The following is a 20,008-nucleotide window of genomic DNA, read 5'->3' as shown; positions in this document are numbered from 1 at the left end:
CCATCTTGCCACCTCAATTTGGGCCTACCACGCCTCCTCTGTCCTTGTGGACGGCCTAAAAAGACTTTACGGGCTGGGTCGTCCGTTTCCATGCGTACAACATGGCCAGCCCACCGGAGCCTGGCGAGCTTAATACGCTGTACGACAGTGAGGTCGCCGTACATCTCGTATATCTCGTCATTATAGCGGCTCCTCCATTGTCCTTCCACACATACGGGGCCAAGTATCCTTCTGAGCATCTTCCTCTCGAACGCGGCTAAGAGGGCTTCGTCAGATTTTGACAGTGTCCATGTCTCAGAGGCGTATGTGAGTACTGGTACTATATAGGTACTATATAGTCCCAGCTTCGTCCGTCGCGACAGGTTCTTTGAGGTGAACTGCTTTTTCAGGCTGTAGAATGACCGGTTGGCAGCCAGCATCCTTGCGCGCAACTCAACTTCCATACTGTTGTCGTTGCTGACCTTTGACCCAAGATAGGTGAATTCTGGGACGACTTCAAAAGTGCGTTCACCTATCTGTACATCACGCCTACGTAGATTTGGATTATTTATTGGTAGGTCCGCTGATGTTGCCACCATCAGTTTGGTCTTTGCCTCGTTTATCTGCAATCCGAGGTTCTCTGCCGCCTGCTCAATCCCTTGGTAGGCTTCTGCTACATAGGAGAGCCGCAGACCAATGATGTCTATATCATTAGCGTATGCCAGGATCTGGGTTGACTTATAGAAGATGGTTCCCGTAGTCTCCACCCTCGAGTCGCGGATGGCCCTCTCTAGCGCCAAGTTGAATAGGAGACAGGCAAGCCCGTCCCCCTGGCGCAGACCCTTGGTGGTAGCAAAAAGTCCTGAGAGTTTTCCATCCACCCTCACCTGGCATGTGACGTTGGTCATAGTCATTCTAACTAGCCTTATCAGTTTGGCCGGGATTCCAAATGAGCTCATAGCGTCGTACAGTTTTACCCTGGCTATGCTATCGTATGCGGCTTTGAAGTCTATGAAGAGATGGTATGTGTCGTTTTTGTATTCAGCCATCTTCTCCAAGATCTGCCGCATGGTGAAGATCTGATCAGTGGTTGATTTTCCGTTTCGGAATCCTCTTTGATAGTTTCCTACTATCTCTTCGACGTGCGGGACAAGGCGATCCTGAAGGATCAGGGAGAATATTTTATAGGCGGTATTCAACACCGTAATACCCCTGTAGTTGTTGCAGTCCAACCTATCTCCCTTCTTGTATATGGGGTAGATGATGCCGAGATTCCAATCACAAGGCATCGATTCGCTATCCCACACCTCAGTAACAATTTGATGAATCTCGTTTTCTAGTCGTGCACCTCCATTCTTGACCAGTTCGGCTGCAATTCCGTCGGTTCCGGGTGCCTTGTTATTTTTCAGCCGACGGATAGCCTTTCGTGTTTCATCTATGCTAGGTGGCAGTAGCATGACATTATCTGCTGGTGGCGCTTCTAGCTGTTCGCTAAACTGGTCATTGAGTAATTCATCAAAGTACTGAGCCCACCGCGAGAGGACCTCTGGCTGGTTACTGACCAGATCTCCATCCTTGTTGCGACAGCAGGTTACCTTAGGTACAACGTTGTTTCGGTGACCTGCTATCGCTTGGTAAAACTTTCGTGTCGGTCCGTACGCCTCTCTGGTTTGCTCGAGTTCCCGCATGTTTTGCTCTTCCAAAGCATGCTTCTTGGAGCGGTGAACTCGTTTCTCTTCGCGTCTAAGCCGTGAATATTCCTCTGCGCATGCCCGCGTTCTATGCTGTTGCTGCATTGCTCGGTATGAAGTATTCTTACGTTCGGTCACTTGTCTGCATTCATCGTCGAACCAGCCAGATTTGGTGTTGCCACGACGTGGTGGGAGTATATTTCTTGCACAGTTTATTATTTTTGTTTTTAGAGCGTTCCACCTCTCGCTCGTAGTTTCGTATCTGTCTTCTGGTAGTAGAGACTCTTCTAAAGCGGTTTTGAATTCCTGTTGGACAGCAATGTCCCTTAGAGAGTCCGTGTTGAGCCGAGCCTGCGTGTTTTCTCCGCCCCCATTGGCGCGGGGGCGGGCGATTCTACAACGTATCACTAAGCCAACCAAGTAGTGATCGGAATCGATATTGGCTCCTCGATATGTTCTGACATTTAACAGACTCGACTGTCGTCGGCGGCTTATTAACACGTGGTCGATCTGGTTGAAGGATTCTCCACCCGGGTGCGCCCACGTAATCTTGTGGATTTTTTTGCGCGCAAATTTGGTACTTCCTACAACCAGATTGTTCGCTGCGGCGAACTGGACCAATCTACTACCATTATCATTACTGTGCTCATGCAGACTGTGACAGCCAGTGTATTGGCGGTACATTGGCTCCCTACCGACTTTTGCGTTGAAGTCCCCCAGGATGATTATGAGGTCATGCCTGGGGCAAGCATCTACAATTCTAGCGAGGCGGCCGTAAAAAAGGTCCTTCTCCTCTTCCTCTTTGTCTTCAGTAGGGGCGTGAACGTTTATGAGGCTTATATTAAAGAATTTGCCTCGCATGCGCAGGGTGCATAGCCTATCATTTATAGCCTTGAAATCCATGATTGCGGGTTTCAACCGGGGACCTACGGCGAAACCCGTTCCGAGCACGCGGTGGCGGTCGTGGCAGCTGAAATATATGTCGTAGCAATGCTTACCACGCCTGTTGTGCACACCGTTCCCTAGCCACCGAATCTCTTGTAAAGCTACGAGGTCCATGCTCAGTGTGGCTAGGGCATCATCAAGTTTTTTCAAGGCTCCGGCTTCGCTTAGAGTGCGTACGTTCCATGAGCCCATTTTCAGAGTAGTCCTGGGGCATTGCGTAGGGTCGGTATCGTTGGTTCCGTTTCGATGATTCCTGGTGCTTTCCGTAGTCGTTGATTCATGGGACTGGGTGACTGGCCCCGCGCCCACGTGACCGTTTTGTTTAGCGTCGGGTTGCCCCCCCGACGTTCAGGCACCCAGTTTCCCGGGATACCCACCCCCCTCCTGGTTCGCCATGTGCCACCATCCGCCCAAGGGGTTGGGTCAAGCCCGTGTACCCAAGCTTGGATATGTGGTGACACATGTTACCACTCTGCACGACGAGGACGTGTCGGAATAGGAGTTGGATGGGAGAGCCTGTATTATCCCTCAATGGGGCTTCGGATCCCATCCCATTACAGAGCGGGGGATATATAAACATATATATATATATATATATATATATATATATATGTTTATATAGATATATTTGTTATATAGATATATTCTATGTTTTTTATATACATTTTCAAAACTGATGAAAATTTATTTCATTGGAAATTGATCACAAAACATTTTCAAAATGTTACATACCTCTAAGTTCAATTCACTTCAATCATTTAAAACAAAATTTAAAGCAAAACGTAACATTGAAAACAACATTCGTTCCAAATCCGCAGCGCAAAACCTCGCGGATTTCTCCCCATACAAACGGGAACGTTCGACCCCGGCAGGTAGAACTCATTCTTTCACGCGCTTCTTACAGGCTCTCAATGGTACGTTATTTTAAAACTGAGCGCCAAGTGAGCGCCTTCTGACAACCGCGGCGAACGGATGTTGTCGTTCGAAGCCCATAGTCGCCCCGATTATCTGCTAGTGCATGCAATCCACTCTCTTAGAAGGAATCGAATAGCTCTATCTGTATAAAAGAAAACGTGAGTGAGTTTTGGGGTTGGTGCTGATGCATCGTACCACCGTGATGCATAAGCACAAACGGCTCCACAAAGAAACTTGTGGAATAAGGTTTATTCTAAAACACTAAACACACACAATTAGCTCCATAATACCGCTAGAATGAAATGACGTATGATTCAGTTAGCTTATTTTTAAGTTAGTTACTAGAATATAATTTTTATTCTTTTCAAACGACCTTCTGCTTCTTCTTCTTTTGGGCACAACATTCGATTCCGGTCAAGGTCTGCCTGAAACGCTAATAGTGGATTTATCCATCACGGGCCCCTAAGCGGGTGTTCGACATGGGGCCCCTAATCGTCTCCCAAAATGTATGCAGAGTGGGATATGTAAACATCCAGCGCAGTTTCATTTCAAGCGGTTCCATTCAATGATTTCCTTAAAAATCGTTGAAATACACCATTTTTCCCACTATTACACTGTTCCTATTTTTTTAAATATTTTTTTTTATATGCGAAGAACAATTCGTTAAGGGTTAATTTTCTTCTGTCTTTTTATTTATTTACTTATATTTTATATTTATTATATATTTTTATTCATTTATTTATATTTTTTTATTGTTAAATATTGTGGAGAGCCGAATGGACTTTCAAATAAGAGGGAGTTTCAAATTAGAGAGGGTGAAAGTGAATGAAAAGCTAATACAAGCCAGAGAGATAAAATATTCAGTGTGTAACATCGACTGTTGTTATAGGAAACTGCGAACACAATTGTAGATTGGATCATACATCATTAACAGAGGTGGATCTAACGGTAGGCAGACTAGGCGATCGTCTGGGGCCCCGTAGATCGGTAGTCTATAGTATCGGTAGTCTATAGTCTATAGTATAGTATCTATAGTATAGTGTGTGTATAAAAGTGGACAGAGTACTAGCCCCAAGGGCCTCCAGAAGGGTGGACGTTGGGACCCCGAGGCTGGCAAATCATTTACACCTCCACCCCCCCTCCCACATTTTAAAGCTTACGGAATGAATTATTTTGTCCGCTAAACATAACAACTGATATTTTATTAATTATGTCTGGTACATAATTCGCTATGTTTCGCGGATGAGCATTCTTGAGCGTGCCATACCCTGCCAAGATTTATTGTAGTGGAACCAGGTCATTGACTCTTCTGTCACATTATCTATACGCATTCCGTTAAGATTTGTATGCGCACAGAACCCGTACCACCACCCTCCTTGACACTGGTTAGCACAATCCGTAGTTTGCCAAGGATCATTGTCCCGATCCTTCGTCGAAAACTTCTTGCCCTTGTGATATAACAATGAGTCTCCAGCCGTTCCCGTGTACGATCCAAGCTTCGTTAGCGAATATTGCTCTTCCTCACTACTGATGGCAAATTCACTATACCGTGCATACTTGTAGTTTCCATTAAAGTCTTTCAGCTCCACCAGTAGCTCGTGCTTTCGCAAAGAGGTCAACTGATACAAATACTCCAACCCAAGCCAGAACTCTCCATCGACACTTCCAAATCCATTCCGGTACTCGGTCCAGTTGCGGTAAAAGTCCACCGATCCATCGTAACGATACTGGAACACAAACCAACCTCCTCCGAAAGCAGTCTGTTCGCAATATCCCAGGAATGGCTCATCGTTTTTGCTTGGCTGTATTAAGTATTTACCCGATCGCTTTGATGGATTCTCATCACACGAACGGAATGAAATGCCTTCAAGGTTCAAGCCAGATTTTAGGATTAACATTTCTAAATCTTTCTTTGATTCTTGTTGTTGTATCTCCAGCTGCATCTGTGCATATTTTTTACTGGCGTTTTGTTCAGACTGTATTTTATTCAGACGAGTCTCCAGCGTCATGTAGTTGTGGTTTATCGTTTTAACTAGTTGTTTAATAGTACCAGTAATCTCAGTTAGCATCTGATTGGTTGACTCTTGATCCTGCTTTATAGTGGCATTAACCTGTGTCTGTAGCGCAGTAAAGTTTTGATCCAAAGTTTTTCTCAATTGGTTGACGCTTCCATTGATAGTTGACGGTAACTCTTCAGACAGCTTCTCCAGATGTGATAGCTTTTGATCGATTGACTCTCGATCCTTCATTATGTTAAACGACTGAATCTGTAGCGCAGTAAGGTTTTGAGCCAACGTTTCACTCAGCTGGTTGATGCTTGCCGGTAACCCTTCGTATAGCTTCTGCTGGTGCAACATCTTCTGGCTGATCGTTTCTTGAACCTTCTTTATCGCGATACTGGACTGAATCTGTAGGGCGGTGAGATTCAAGCCTATCATATCCCCCAACTGACTGATAGTCATCTGTAAACGATCGGATAGGATCGCCTGAAAGGCAAGTTTCTCGTCAATCGACTCTCGAATTTGTTCCATGCTCTGCAACATATTGTTGATCATCTCAGTAACATCCGATTGCTTCTGATCGATCTCATTAGTTCTTAACAGCAAATGTTCCAGCGAGGTTTCCTTTGTGTGGTATTCCTCGTCGGCAAAAGAGGGAATAGTAACGTTTTGTTCATCACCATCCACCTTCACTGTGAATACGAATAGCACTGCAACATATACAATAGTTTTACACACGATCATCGTGATCTAATCACTAAACCTGAGATGACTTGTTCATTCAAAGCACTAGTTGATACTAAGAAACGACTCTCGCCACTCGCATTTATAATAGTTGTGCCTGAACTAGATAATCTTTAAGCAAAACAACTAAAAATACAGTTGATAACCTGTATCGATTTGATAATCGAGTAAGATGCAAAAAGTAATTAATGATTGAAACGATTACATCAAACATCAGTTAAGCCAACCGCTGTGCTCAAGATTGCAAGCGTATCACTACTACGATTGAACTTTCGTCAACAAAGGGAAGGGAATTCCCGCTCGATTCATGTAGATGGAAGAGCAGTACGAAATATATTAAAATCACAGCTCATCAGGTAAAGAAAATGAAACACTCTCGCTCTTTCTTTCTCTTGTACGATTAAATTTGTCTATTCGACGAAAGGTCATCAACGAATAGGAAATTCCCGCGGAATGTAAACAGATTTATGAACGATAATCTTTATGCTGCATCACATCTTCTTATTTTTATTCTTCTTTTATAAATAAAAATGAGCGGTTATTTTGTATTACATTTGTCCGCATGTGTAGTCTTGCATCACACAATAACTACAGTGTTGGTTTGAACCAAATTTAGCACATAGACAATGATTTGTGTTCCTTTTACCCATACACCCTTTTCTTCTCCTTCCCTTTCCTTTTTCTTGTGGGTTCTTGATCGTTGATCGTTTGGACAGAACAGACCACCTTTCAAAGTGTCATATTTTATTGTTATAATTTATATGTTAATGTGTTAATGAAAAAGAAACAGTACTAAAGAACACAAAAAAAACTTTTAAATGGAATACTCTTGAATTGATGTGTTTTATAATTTTTTTATCAAAATAATGAATAAATTGAGTCCTTGACACTCAAGACTGTTTATCCTGATGCATGGATAAAACGAGAAAATAAGGCAAACCCGTCTGAAACCGGGTAAACCAGGTAGTATGCAATAAAGTTGTGCCTTACCAGTCTACCAGGCTCGGCGATCGTACTGTAGTCGTTGTGTGTTTTCTTACTGGAAAAGAATTGTATTTGGTTTTGCTCCGATATTTGACGTCCCACGTGGAAATGCCGGCGTATACGTGCTTTCGACGATCCACATTGTTGTGGGCAGCCGTGCGTGCCGACCCCTGGACTTGCCGTGGCAGTTGCGCTGCCACCGGTCAACGTCCAGGGGGACAACAGTGTGTACACGCACACTGTCGCACACACTAAGCGCGCGAGGCTTAGTGTGTGCCGAGCGCCTAGGCAGAGTGTGCACGAAGGCCGATCGAGCAGGAGCTCTCGGCAGGGGCGCTCGGTGCGGCTGGCGCGTGGCCTACGTTTTAAAGTGTTGTACGTTTCATCAATATTTTATATCGTATGTTTAATAAGTGTTTAAATAAAGTAAAAGTGTTTAAACATAACAGTGGCGACGAGGATGGGATCCTCCTGCGTAAGGGGGATCCCAGTACGAACCCGCGGACGCCATCGCGATTGGGCGCGTCTTTTGCTGCATCATCGCAGCAGCCATCGCGATGGCAAAGGTCCGGGATTCCGTGGAAGGATTGGGCCGCCGCCACCGCCAAGACCGAGGCCTCCGGCTGCCGTCCCCTCAAGGGGGCCATATGGGCAGCGCTGCACACTCTCGGCGACGTGTGAAGGTCGCCGGGCTGCAGTCCAAGCAGCGCCGGCAGCGTCATCGGCGAGGAAGCTTTCCGCCTTGCTGCCGGGCTATGGGCGAGAGCGTCATCCGCCAGGCTGCAGCCCCAACTTCAGCGGGCGAGGGTCAATGCCGCCCTGCAGTTACAACAGCAGTCGTGCCACTGTGTCCTAAGAGGGCGAGGGATCTATGCCGCCCTGGATGCAGTGTGGAAAAGGGACGAGGACCCATGCCGTCCCGGGTGCTGCCCTGTACTATGGGGGCGAGGGTGTCATGCCGCCCCGGGGGCAGCCACAGTGTCCAAAGAGGGCGAAGGTGTCATGCCGCCCTGGATACAGCACTACGAGCAACAGCAACGCGCAAAGGAAGGGCGAAGGGTCATGCCACCCTGGCTGCATCGTGACCAAGAGGGCAAGGGTGTCATACCGCCCTGGAACAGCATCATCAGCATCAGCCCCAGCTTCAGCGGGCAGCAGGAACATGTAAAGGAAGGGCGAGGGTCTATGCCGCCTAGCATCAGCATCAGCAGCAGAGCGCAGCAGCAACAACAGCAGGAACATGTGAAGGAAGGGCGGGGGTCCATGCCGCCCAGCATCAACAACAGCAGCAATAGTGTCCAAAGAGGGCGAGGCCGCCCTGGATGCAACAAAGCATCCGCCGCCGCAGCAGGGTTGTCGTCGTCGGCTCGGCTCAAGCACGACAAAGGGCGATAGCAGGGTGGAAAAAGGCGACGAAGGCGTACGCAGCATCGCCACCGCGGCAAGTGATCGTCACCGTCGTGGAACAAACGCGAGAAAAGGGTGAGAGCGAAGCCGATTAGGGTTTCGGTATCCGTGGTATACCGAAAGCGCTCGCGCCACAGCATCCCCAGTATTCATCAGCATCGGCCGGAGGGTGTCACCACACCGGTATTCCCTCAGTGGAATATTCCGTGTCGGTTCGACCCCTCCGGATAAATAAAGGGGGAGATGTTGTGGGCAGCCGTGCGTGCCGACCCCTGGACTTGCCGTGGCAGTTGCGCTGCCACCGGTCAACGTCCAGGGGGACAACAGTGTGTACACGCACACTGTCGCACACACTAAGCGCGCGAGGCTTAGTGTGTGCCGAGCGCCTAGGCAGAGTGTGCACGAAGGCCGATCGAGCAGGAGCTCTCGGCAGGGGCGCTCGGTGCGGCTGGGGCGTGGCCTACGTTTTAAAGTGTTGTACGTTTCATCAATATTTTATATCGTATGTTTAATAAGTGTTTAAATAAAGTAAAAGTGTTTAAACATAACACACATCATACCTGATCCCACGACAGGTATGTTGTTAAGTTTTGCAACTTGATTGTACAACAGGACCACCTCTATTTTAACGTAAAAAAAAATCATTTATAATTTCCCAAATAAAAAACGTCCTACGCGGGCATGCCAGCCTATACAGGTTTTCAATACTTTATTCAATACCACGTAGCGCTATAGTCAGTCCATACTAGTGTTGGCCGTTCCGGTTCGAACCTAGTAAAAAAGTTCCGTTCTTTATGTAGGCCGTTCCGATCCTTTATACTAAATCGTTCCGTTCCGTTCATTCCGTTCTTTCCGTTCATTCCGTTCCGTTCATTCCGTTCATTCGGTTCATTCCGTTCCGTTCCGTTCATTTCGTTCTTTCCGTACATTCCGTTCCGTTCAATTCGTTCTTTCCGTTCACTCCGTTCCGGTCTTAGTCGCTTCAATATTGTTAGCTAGGTGCTGTCGTTCGTGCATTCCGTTCTTTGAAAAAACCGGCTTTGTCCGGCTGTTGCTTGCTGCATGCAAGACAACTGTTCACTCTTTCTCGCACACAGTATGTGTTGCCTGTGCACTCTCCCATGCTCACAGGAATATTCATCGCACTTCGTCGCGTATCGTTATAAAAATCGTGATAAGCGAAGCCAAAAATGGTGTTGCATTTGGTATTATGGTGCAATTTGTAACATCTATTATACTTTTTGTTATAATTTAGCTTGTCTTAACTAGACAAATAACTATTATAAAATTTAAATCTGTACTCATATGGCAGAACGGGTTGGCAAAAATGTATTATAATATGCGAGTATGAACAACGAAAAATAAAATGTATTTATTTTTTATGCCACGATATCCACTTGATCTTGGCACTCGGCATGATTTCAATATTTAGCCATTCGATTCGAAGCATTCTGTTCCATTCGACAACCGTTTGAGTGCCGTGATGTTGTAAACGATTTATGTAAAAAAAAACTATTTGTTTTAAATAGTAAGTGAAATTCAAATAATTAGTCAATCTCGTGATACAATAGTCAACTCGTACCACTCAATAGCATCGGCATGGGTAAAAGCCTCGAATGGATCGTGCCCCCATATGCTGGGATGATTATCCTGCTATGGGCATTTAAATTACTGCTAGCCAAGCCTATTAGTGGTACAGGAAGGCTTTGGCCGAAAATGGCCGTTGCATCTAAAAAGTTAACAAAATGCTAGATAATAAATGCATGCTTTATATTAGCACAGCTGGTACAGCTTACTGGACATAGGTTGAACCCATCTAGATTTGGTGTCAGATATGATTTCAGATTGAAGAAACGCCTTTTCATATTCTGTAGCAAATATTTCATATTTCATATTTCATATTTCAAGTTTATTCAAATTGTCAGCCTGATGGTTTCACAATTCCTAAATCTAACTAATTCCTGACATAACCTATCTTAGTTCCTAATACTAAAGCGAACTTTTGAGCACATGAAATCAGATATTGGATAAAAATACAAACATAAGAAAAGAAGAGTAAATAAGATTAGATATGATAGTCGGAAAAAAGAGGATGATAAAATAAAGAGGATAGGGAAGAGTATCAGGGAAAAGGATTATAAAGGATTATAAACGGGGGTGGGGAGGATCTGTGCTAGTATTGAAAGCGCGAACACACAGGAGAAGAGGTTCGTTGGAACCAAATGTGGTGTGACGAGAAACCATATATAGTGCGCTACGTGCCCTTAAATTTCTGGAGGGTGCGTACAATCCAATCTGCTCGAGGAGAGTGGGAGCATCAATAAGCCCATTGAGCATGCGTCCGATGAAAAGGACGCGCGCTTGGGAGCGTCTTACTTCCAGGGATTCCAGACCTAGCAAATTGCAGCGAGATTCGTAGCTGGGCATAGCGGCATTGGGGCCAGCCATTCGTCGAAAAGCGAACCTAGTGAAACGCTTTTGAACCTTTTCAAATCTTGAGATCCATCCAGAACGGACTGGACCAACGACCACTGAAGCGTATTCCAATGTAAAAAATATGGTTCCAATCTAACTAAAGAACAATAGAATGACTTGAGGCAAAGTGGATCACGAAAATCTTTGGTGAGTCTATATATAAGCCCCAGCGTTCTAGAAGCACTTGCGACCACCGACTCTAAATGTTCGTTTAGTGAAAATTTATCATTCCAAAGGACGCCAAGATCACGTATAAGGGAGGTTCGAGACAGCACAGAATTGGAGAGCGAATATTCGTAATGAATAGGGTTGCGGTTATGACAGAAGGATATTACAGAGCATTTTTCAGGGCAAAGACTTAGCTGGTTGTAGGAGCACCATAAAGAGAATGAGTTCAGAAACTCCTGGAGCCGAAGGCAATCGCTGTGCGTTCTGATAGTTAAATATATTTTTAAATCATCAGCATACAGTAAATGACCTTCGGACGGGAGAATTTCATGAACATCACTGACAAAAAGTACGAATAAGAGAGGGCTCAAGACGCAGCCCTGTGGCACTCCAGAGGAGGGACAAAAGGACGAAGAAAAAGTAGTGTTGGTTTTTACACGAATGGACCTGCTATTTAAAAAAGAATAAAGCCAGTCAATTAACATATAAGAAAAACCAAGTTTTTTTAGTTTTAACAGGAGAAGGTGGTGGGGAACGGTATCAAAGGCGGCCTTGAAATCTGTGTAGATCGTGTCTACTTGCAAACCAGAATCAAGCGAGGGTATAACAATCCTCCCCCACCCCCCCCCCCCACCCCCCACCATGGTAGTTTAATTGAATCGATTTTTTTCGATTTTATTTATTGATACAAACTACATTGTTCCGGCCGCTAAGTTTCGCGTATCATCATTCTTGTGTACGCCATTCCTGTAAAATGTTTTAGGGACCAATGCATTGATTCTTCCTTACAACTGTTGACATAAACTCCGTTAAGGTTAGAATGACCGCATTTGTTGTACCACCATGCTCCCTTCCAAATGGTTGCACAGTTTCCACCGAACCAGCTATCATTGTCCCGATCCTTCGTGGAGAACGTATCGTCCTTGTGGAAAGTAAAAGCGTCTTCGGATGTTCCCGTGTACGATCCCAGCTTCACCAACGGATAATGTTCAGCCTCACTTCCAATCGCGAACTCATCATACCGTGCGTATTTGTAGTTTCCATCGAAGTCTTTTAGCTCTACCAACAGCTCGTGCTTTCGAGCTGACGTCAAACGGTGTAACTGCTCCAGGCCGAGCCAAAACACTCCATCCATGCTGCCGAACCCGTTCCGATACTCGGTCCAGTTGCGGTAAAAGTCAACCGATCCGTCGTAACGATACTGGAACACTAACCAACCTCCTCCGAAAGCAGTCTGTAGGCAATATCCCAGGAAAGGTACGTCGTTTTTGTTAGGCTTTATTAGGTATTTGCCCGATCGCTTCGATAGAATCTCCTTGCATGACTCAAACGCAATACTTTTCTTCATTCTTGACTCTAGTGCCTCAAGTCTTTTATAAAAATTGACCAACCTGGATACTATTAGGTGGTACTCAACACTTGGCAGAAACGAATATCTAACGGATTTTCCGTAACAAACAACCTCCATTCCTTGCGTACATATCATTACAATCACCATGTATAATAAAGCTTCGCACACGTTCATTGTAAACTAAAATAAAGAACAACGTTTCCAGTCACTAGTTCCTACCAATCATACTGAGCAACGGTTAATGCAGCTTACTTTTATAGAGGTCCAGTCTAGAGTAGATTACTTTTCAATTTTAAACAACACTCAGAAGAGCTAGTCGGTTTTATAACTAGCAGTTACTAACAGCAGTTAGTAAAATATAACACTGATTACATCAAATATCAGTTAAGGCAACAGATGGGCTAAACATTGCAAGCGTAACACTATTGCGATTGAAATTCGTCAACACTAAATCATCAACAACGGGAATGGAATTCCCGCTCGTTGCATGCAGATGCAGGAATTAAATGATAAAGGTACCGCCCATCTTGTACAAGAAACTTTGCCCCATATCTCTGTGCCTTTGTGTATAGCACTATCTCTCAACTTCGCTCGACACGTCAACAAAAAATAGGAAATTCCCGCACGAATCAAGCTACTATGCGATTGATTAAATTCTCTCGTAAAGTCATACTCCATTTGTAACAAAATTGTACCTTAACTGCACGTCAGTAAGTGCTCAGTGTGCTTACTTGCGAGAGTAACGAGCAGGAAGACTGGTGGCAAACATTTAACCGTTGTCTCTATGACCAAATTTACACCTTCATCTCTACGACCGGCATACAAATGTATGCCATACATTTTGTAAGGGAAGTTATTATGTTTTTAAACTAAAACTTGAATAACTTTTGTTGTATTGAAAGTTGAAATTTCAAAAATGGTACAAAGGTTAGGTACATTAGTCTTATTTACGTAAGTGAAGAAATGGGAATGTTTTTAATTCTCGTTTACCATTTAAAATATTTTTTTTTTCGTTTGACAATCCGCTTGTTGAATGGATGTTTTTTTCTGGTGTTCTTTGTAAAATACATCGGAAGTACATTTTTCCATTCATATTTAAAGTGATTTTTAATTAAATATTAATTTTTTTATTGTCTTATATTGTTTTAAAGTCAATACTATACAACATATATGCTTGGAATGTACAATTTCATAAATATAGAATTACATTACATACACCTAGCCGGTCATGGTACATTCGTCAACTCGTACGACTTAACAACATGCCCGTCATGGGTTCAAGCCCCAAATAGACCGTGCCGCCATACGTACACACTTAAAAAATTTTGCCGAATCTCGGTTAATTTTTGCCGAGATCTACACAACCGAGATCTCGGCAAAGATCTCGGTTAAATTTCTGTTGCCGAAATCTCGGTTAAAAATGCAATTGACATTTTGTTTTGACGTTTACGTTTAACCGAGATTTTCGGTTAGAGCAATCCGAGATTTCAGCTAATTATAAAAACAATCTTTTTTTAATTTTAGTGGTTTTATTTGCGTAAAAAGTTAGTTTGAGTTATAAAAACAAACACAATTATTTATTGAGCCACAGCCATAACAGCCAGAGCCCATGCTGATTGCCGATGTACATTTTCTGCAGCATGATGCCACCATCGTATCTGTAGTTGGACGGCAGGAAGTCACCTCCCCCCCAATTGTGAGAGTTGTGGTGGGATGGGAAGCGCAGGGACGGGCGCCGGTACAACACCAGATGGTGTACAGCGTTTGGATGTAGTAAGGGTGCAGGAAGATGGGCCGGGCATAGAGCGGACACCGGTACAGACACGGTTCTGTAAAGCGGGCAGAGTGAAACAAGCCTGAGTGAACCCTGATTGGAAGTCACGTGGTCAAGTATTTGGATATTTACCTCGTGAAGGTAACTGGAAATGAAACCTGGAAGTCCGAACGGGCCGGCAAAGGTTGGTCCAATCGGACTAGCATCCGGTAATCCTTGGACAAGGACTGCTTCGAGCGACGATCTTATGTGCACTGGCTACGTGCGTTGACAGAGCTTCGTAGCCCACCCGTGTCCGATCGTACGCTACTGATGATCGGTTTCTTCACGCTGGGTGTCATATTTTCATTTATTTTTCACACTATTAATTTTATAACACAAAATCACTCCGAAAGGTTTCTGCATCGACAAAATGATGAATGACATATAGAAAACCGAGCCTCGGCTAACTCAAATAGCATAGCCGAAATTTCGGTTATTTTGACGGATGACCTCGGTGACAGCAGTGTTAACGTACGTAATCGGCATGTTGTGTTGCCGAGTTTCGGTTAAAATATTTGTTTAACTGATATTTCAGTTTTAAATGGTACTGATTATCGGCAATGGGAAATTTTCAACTGACATATCAGCAAGAATCGAAAGAGCCGACGAATTTCGGCAGTTTTTTTTAACCGAGGTCGTAAAATATTTTTAAGTGTGTAGGACTGACTACCCTGCTGTGGGGGCTAATCCAAAAATCATTGAAAGCCAACCCCATAAATGGAACAGGCAGGCCTTGACCGACAACGGTTGTTGAGAAAAAAGATGAAGAAGAAGAAGAATTACATAAACAATACAATACTTTCTCTGTTGATATTTTTTTCATAATTTAAAAATGATAAGAAGAGAGCACATTTGAGGAAAAAGTAGAAAATAATGCATAATTAAATAATATACGCAGTGTTTTATACGTTTCATGTTTTATTTTATGAAATATATTTAATAATAAAAAATACGTTTGAAAACATTTGTTTTTTGTGTTAGAAGAATTTCTGCTTTTCTATCCATATTCAATCAAAATTATCAGAATCATGTATGAAGTGCATAATTACTAATGCATTTAATATGGTGCAGCATTGAAGGCTGCCCATGAAAAAAATTGTTGCCATATTTTACAAAATATTTTAAAAAGAGTAAATGACACTTTCAAATTCCTAAAAATACGTCAAATTCCTATTTCTTCAAAAAATTAATGTAATGCCATTATCTTTTTTATTTGATATTCTTTACATTAAAAGTTATTGAACTTTTAAAATGAATAGCTATCACTTCCCATACAAAATGTATGGGATACTCGGGGTATGCCGGTCGTCCAGATGAGGGGTATAAAAAGAAAATATTAAAAAAAATATTTTGGAATTTTCACAAAATGTGTTTATTTTGTTCTCTTTATAAACATTTTGTTTCCTAAAGATACGTTAAAAAAAAGGTAGCAACCATTTTCAATAAAAAGTTATATCAGTTTGAAAATGTAAATCATAAGCGAGTATCCGGTCGTAGAGTTAAAGGTTAATAAGACTCTATTACCAGGCTTACCCGTGCTGGTTCGTTTGCCGTGAAACAACTTCCTTTAAAGTTGAATTATTTGGATCTCCTTGCGATAACTCCTAACTCTTGTCGCTTATACCCCGCTTTATGTTCCGTCTCGGCCCTTACGCTCCAGAGCTCTCCTGTACATTGAATTTCGCCGAACCCGTTACGGCCAAAATGACCACTCCGATCTCTTCGACTACCATATTCCACCTACCCGTTTCCGCTCCTCATTCTCAACACTATCATCCGTCCCACTCCATAATTCGTTAACCCGGACATTCCTTCCTCTGTTTAGTTTTTTTAAGCCAAAAATTTTTAAGCCTTAGGCGGACAATTTACATAATTAAATAAATAGATAAACATTTATTTAACATTACATTTTTATTTACAGGTATACCTTGGAGAATTGCTGTCACTTCTACAAGAAGTCGCATTCAACTGAATAGTACTAATGTGCAATCAAATGTGTAAGTGTCAACCTCGAAAAGGACGTTTGTGCCTTACTTATTCATCATCACCATCTTCTTCTTCTTCTTCTACTTCGGCTTCGATTGTTTTTGAAATTTGATTGTTCAATACGAATTTACCCTAACGTTGCCTCAAACAATGGTTGAATTTAATTAATCAAGTGGTTGCATGGACAACTGCGGTAGTGACCAGTGAGAACGCTAACAAATTACCATGCATGTGATAATAGTAAACGTTGTCTGAAAAATCAACCATTCCAACCCCTTAAGTCTCTTTTAATCGACTTTTATTTCTTTTGTTGGTAAACAATTTTCAGGATGCTAATAATCATTCTTGAGCAAGATATACATGACCACACCTATAGAAATTGTTTTGGGTGAATGCGTGAAAGTGACGCTAGCAACGGCCTTCACTTCATATCATAGCAGCATTTGTGCCTGTAGCTCTGTATGGGTTTGATTCAAAATTTCACTCAGCTGGTTGACACTGATTGACTCTGTAGCGTTGGAAGGTTTTGAGCGATAGTTTCATTCTTTCGGAAAATACTTCGACTGATGCTTGATGTTGACTCTTGTGATAGTTCTCTCAACTGTGATAGCTACTGATAAACGGACGGTCGTTCCTTCATTACGGTAGACGATTGACTCTCCTGTGTCTGAGTCATAGTTTCACTTTGCAGATTGACTCGTCGGCGGATGCTTGATGTTGATCTTTCTGACTGCTCCTCCAAGTGTGATAGCTGGTGATCGAGAGACTGTCTTTCCTTCAGGATGGTAGACGAACGACTCTTCAGCGTGGCGCTGTTATGAGCGAAAGATTTTCTCTGATGATTGATGCTTTCGCTGATACTTGATGTTGACCCTTCTGACTGCTCCTCCAGGTGTGATAGCTGGTGATCGAGAGACTGTTTTTCCTTCAAGACGGTAGACGAACGACTCTGCAGCGTGGCACGGTCATGCGCCAAAGTCTCACTCTGATGACTGATACTTGATGTAGACCCTTCTGACTGCTCCTCCAGGTGTGATAGCTGGTGATCGAGGGACTGTCTTTCCTTCAGGATGGTAGACGAATAACTCTGCACCGTGGCACGGTCATGCGCCAAAATCTCACTCTGATGACTGATGCTTGATGTTGATCTTTCTGACTGCTCCTCCAAGTGTGATAGCTGGTGATCGAGAGACTGTCTTTCCTTCAGGATGGTAGACGAACGACTCTGCAGCGTGGCGCTGTTATGAGCCAAAGATTTACTCTGATGATTGATGCTTTCGCTGATACTTGATGTTGACCCTTCTGACTGCTCCTCCAGGTGTGATAGCTGGTGATCGAGGGACTGTCTTTCCCTCAGGATGGTAGACGAACGACTCTGTAGCGTGGCATGGTCATGCGCCAAAGTCTCATTCTGATGACTGATGCTTGATGTTGATCTATCTGACTGCTCCTCCAGGTGTGATAGCTGGTGATCAAGAGACTGTCTTTCCTTCAGGATGGTAGACGAACGACTCTGCAGCGTGGCGCTGTTATGAGCCAAAGATTTACTCTGATGATTGATGCTTTCGCTGATACTTGATGTTGACCCTTCTGACTGCTCCTCCAGGTGTGATTGATGGTGATCGAGGGACTGTTTTTCGTTCAGGATGGCAGACGAACTACTCTGCAGCGTGGCACGGTCATGCGCCAAAGTCTCACTCTGATGACTGATACTTGATGTTGACCCTTCTGACTGCTCCTCCAAGTGTGATTGCTGGTGATCGAGGGACTGTCTTTCCCTCAGGTTGGTAGACGAATGACTCTGCAGCGTGGCACGGTCATGCGCCAAAGTCTCACTCTGATGACTGATGCTTGATGTTGATCTTTCTGACTGCTCCTCCAGGTGTGATAGCTGGTGATCGAGAGACTGTCTTTCCTTCAGGATGGTAGACGAACGACTCTGCAGCGTGGCGCTGTTATGAGCCAAAGATTTACTCTGATGATTGATGCTTTCGCTGATACTTGATATTGACCCTTCTGACTGCTCCTCCAGGTGTGATAGCTGGTGATCAAGAGACTGTCTTTCCTTCAGGATGGTAGACGAATAACTCTGCAGCGTGGCACGGTCATGCGCCAAAGTCTCACTCTGATGACTGATGCTACGGATGATGGTTGATGTTATTCCTTCTGAATGCTCCTTCTTGTCGATCATTGATTCAACATTCTTTTTCGCGAGATTTGATTGAATTTCCAGAGTGGTAAGATTCTGGCCTATCATATCCCTCAGCAGGCTCATGGTCATTTGTAATCTCTTCGATAGTCTCTCCTTGTATGTAAATTTCTTGTCGATGGACTCTTGATTGCGTTTCATTTGCTGCAATATTTGGTTAATGATCTCGGTAATATAGGACTTTTTCTGTTTGATCTTGTAAGTTTTTAACAGTAGTTGTTGCAGCCAGACTTCTTTCGTCCGGTGTTCAACTATATCTCGAGAAGGTACTGTAACGTTTTGAGCATCAGTTTCCACATGGAATATCAATAGCACAGCAACGTATAACAAAGTTGTACACACGATCATCTCGAACAAAACTCAAGACCTAAGTTGATAACTAGTTCACTCAGAGTATCAGATTGATACTGGGAAACAGCCAGTTAAGCCTTGCTTTTATATTGAACTAGCTTAGGGTAGAAGAACTTGTAGAAAAAACAACGAACGAAAAACTTATCAGATTTATTATTATTATTGTTGCTAAAGTATTTCATGATGCAATTATTACTGATTACATCAAAATCATGATTAATGTTCGTAAATACTGATTCGCCAACAGCTCTAAAGGAATCCCGCTCGATTCATATAGATACGACAATCATTGCAAAATCTCTTTGAAAAAAGTCCATACAGTAAAGGCAATCTCACAAAGATCTCACTATTCGTCGTTATTGACGAATAACTCTATTGCTGTCAAAATGATTCGTCAAAATATAAAGTGGATTTTCCACCCGACACAAACAAATTTCTGCATGAATGCAACATTTCTTAAAGCCGCAAAGCATCCGTAGCGATGCTGTACATCATTAATCCCCCCGTGTAGTAAGCTCAACTACCTCCTTAGACATTATCATCTCGCTACGAGTGAAATTTTAGTGCTTTGCCGCATCCAGCGGTTTGATCAATCTTCATCAATGAAAAAGATCTAGGCAGCTATTTGGTGTTTTGGTGATAAAACGGTTTTAAACCGTGATTGCATATGCTCTTCTTTATCACTAATTCAATCAAACAACTCGTTACCACGAAATAGGAATTTCCCTCCCGGCGCAAACAGATTTACAAACGATTGAGTGATTAAGATTGATCTTTTAAACCTTAACTTTTTTTGTAACAAAATTGTACCGTATCAGGTTATTTGTTGCCATTCCATAATCTTTCGTTACTGCCTTTGGAGCAGTTTTTGCAGCATCAAGTGACTTCCTTCATTATTTGTATGGTAAAGCGTCCATAAAATCAAAAATATGATGATTAAAAACCATCATTTGGATTTGAGATAGATTTATAGAGATAGAGATAGAT

At 43.2% G+C, this 20,008-nt stretch overlaps 4 protein-coding genes across 4 annotated transcripts; all 4 read right to left on the bottom strand.

Annotated features, from left to right (window-relative positions):
- Positions 1 to 4,748: 4,748 nt before the first annotated feature.
- Positions 4,749 to 6,325, bottom strand: LOC133393552 (angiopoietin-related protein 7-like). Its single transcript, XM_061658992.1, has one exon. It carries the CDS (start codon positions 6,272 to 6,274, stop codon positions 4,760 to 4,762), a length of 1,515 nt encoding a protein of 504 aa, XP_061514976.1. The 5' UTR covers positions 6,275 to 6,325; the 3' UTR covers positions 4,749 to 4,759.
- Positions 6,326 to 12,001: 5,676 nt separating this feature from the next.
- LOC133393573 (ryncolin-2-like) lies at positions 12,002 to 12,970 on the bottom strand. The gene is made up of 2 exons (XM_061659077.1): positions 12,912 to 12,970; positions 12,002 to 12,839 (listed from the first exon to the last, which is right to left on the bottom strand). The coding sequence occupies exon 2, from the start codon at positions 12,831 to 12,833 to the stop codon at positions 12,018 to 12,020; it is 816 nt and encodes a 271-aa protein (XP_061515061.1). The 5' UTR covers positions 12,834 to 12,839; positions 12,912 to 12,970; the 3' UTR covers positions 12,002 to 12,017.
- Positions 12,971 to 14,168: 1,198 nt separating this feature from the next.
- LOC133393388 (uncharacterized) lies at positions 14,169 to 15,130 on the bottom strand. Its single transcript, XM_061658201.1, has 2 exons — positions 14,566 to 15,130; positions 14,169 to 14,488 (listed from the first exon to the last, which is right to left on the bottom strand). Exons 1-2 carry the CDS (start codon positions 14,637 to 14,639, stop codon positions 14,233 to 14,235), a joined length of 330 nt encoding a protein of 109 aa, XP_061514185.1. The 5' UTR covers positions 14,640 to 15,130; the 3' UTR covers positions 14,169 to 14,232.
- Positions 15,131 to 16,742: 1,612 nt separating this feature from the next.
- Positions 16,743 to 19,378, bottom strand: LOC5668054 (paramyosin). The gene has a single exon (XM_001689079.2). It carries the CDS (start codon positions 19,016 to 19,018, stop codon positions 17,072 to 17,074), a length of 1,947 nt encoding a protein of 648 aa, XP_001689131.2. The 5' UTR covers positions 19,019 to 19,378; the 3' UTR covers positions 16,743 to 17,071.
- Between the last annotated feature and the right edge of the window lie 630 nt (positions 19,379 to 20,008).

Source organism: Anopheles gambiae, chromosome 3 (genome assembly GCF_943734735.2).
Source record: "Anopheles gambiae chromosome 3, idAnoGambNW_F1_1, whole genome shotgun sequence".
NCBI lineage: Eukaryota > Metazoa > Arthropoda > Insecta > Diptera > Culicidae > Anopheles > Anopheles gambiae.
This window is presented reverse-complemented; position numbering and strand designations above follow the sequence as displayed.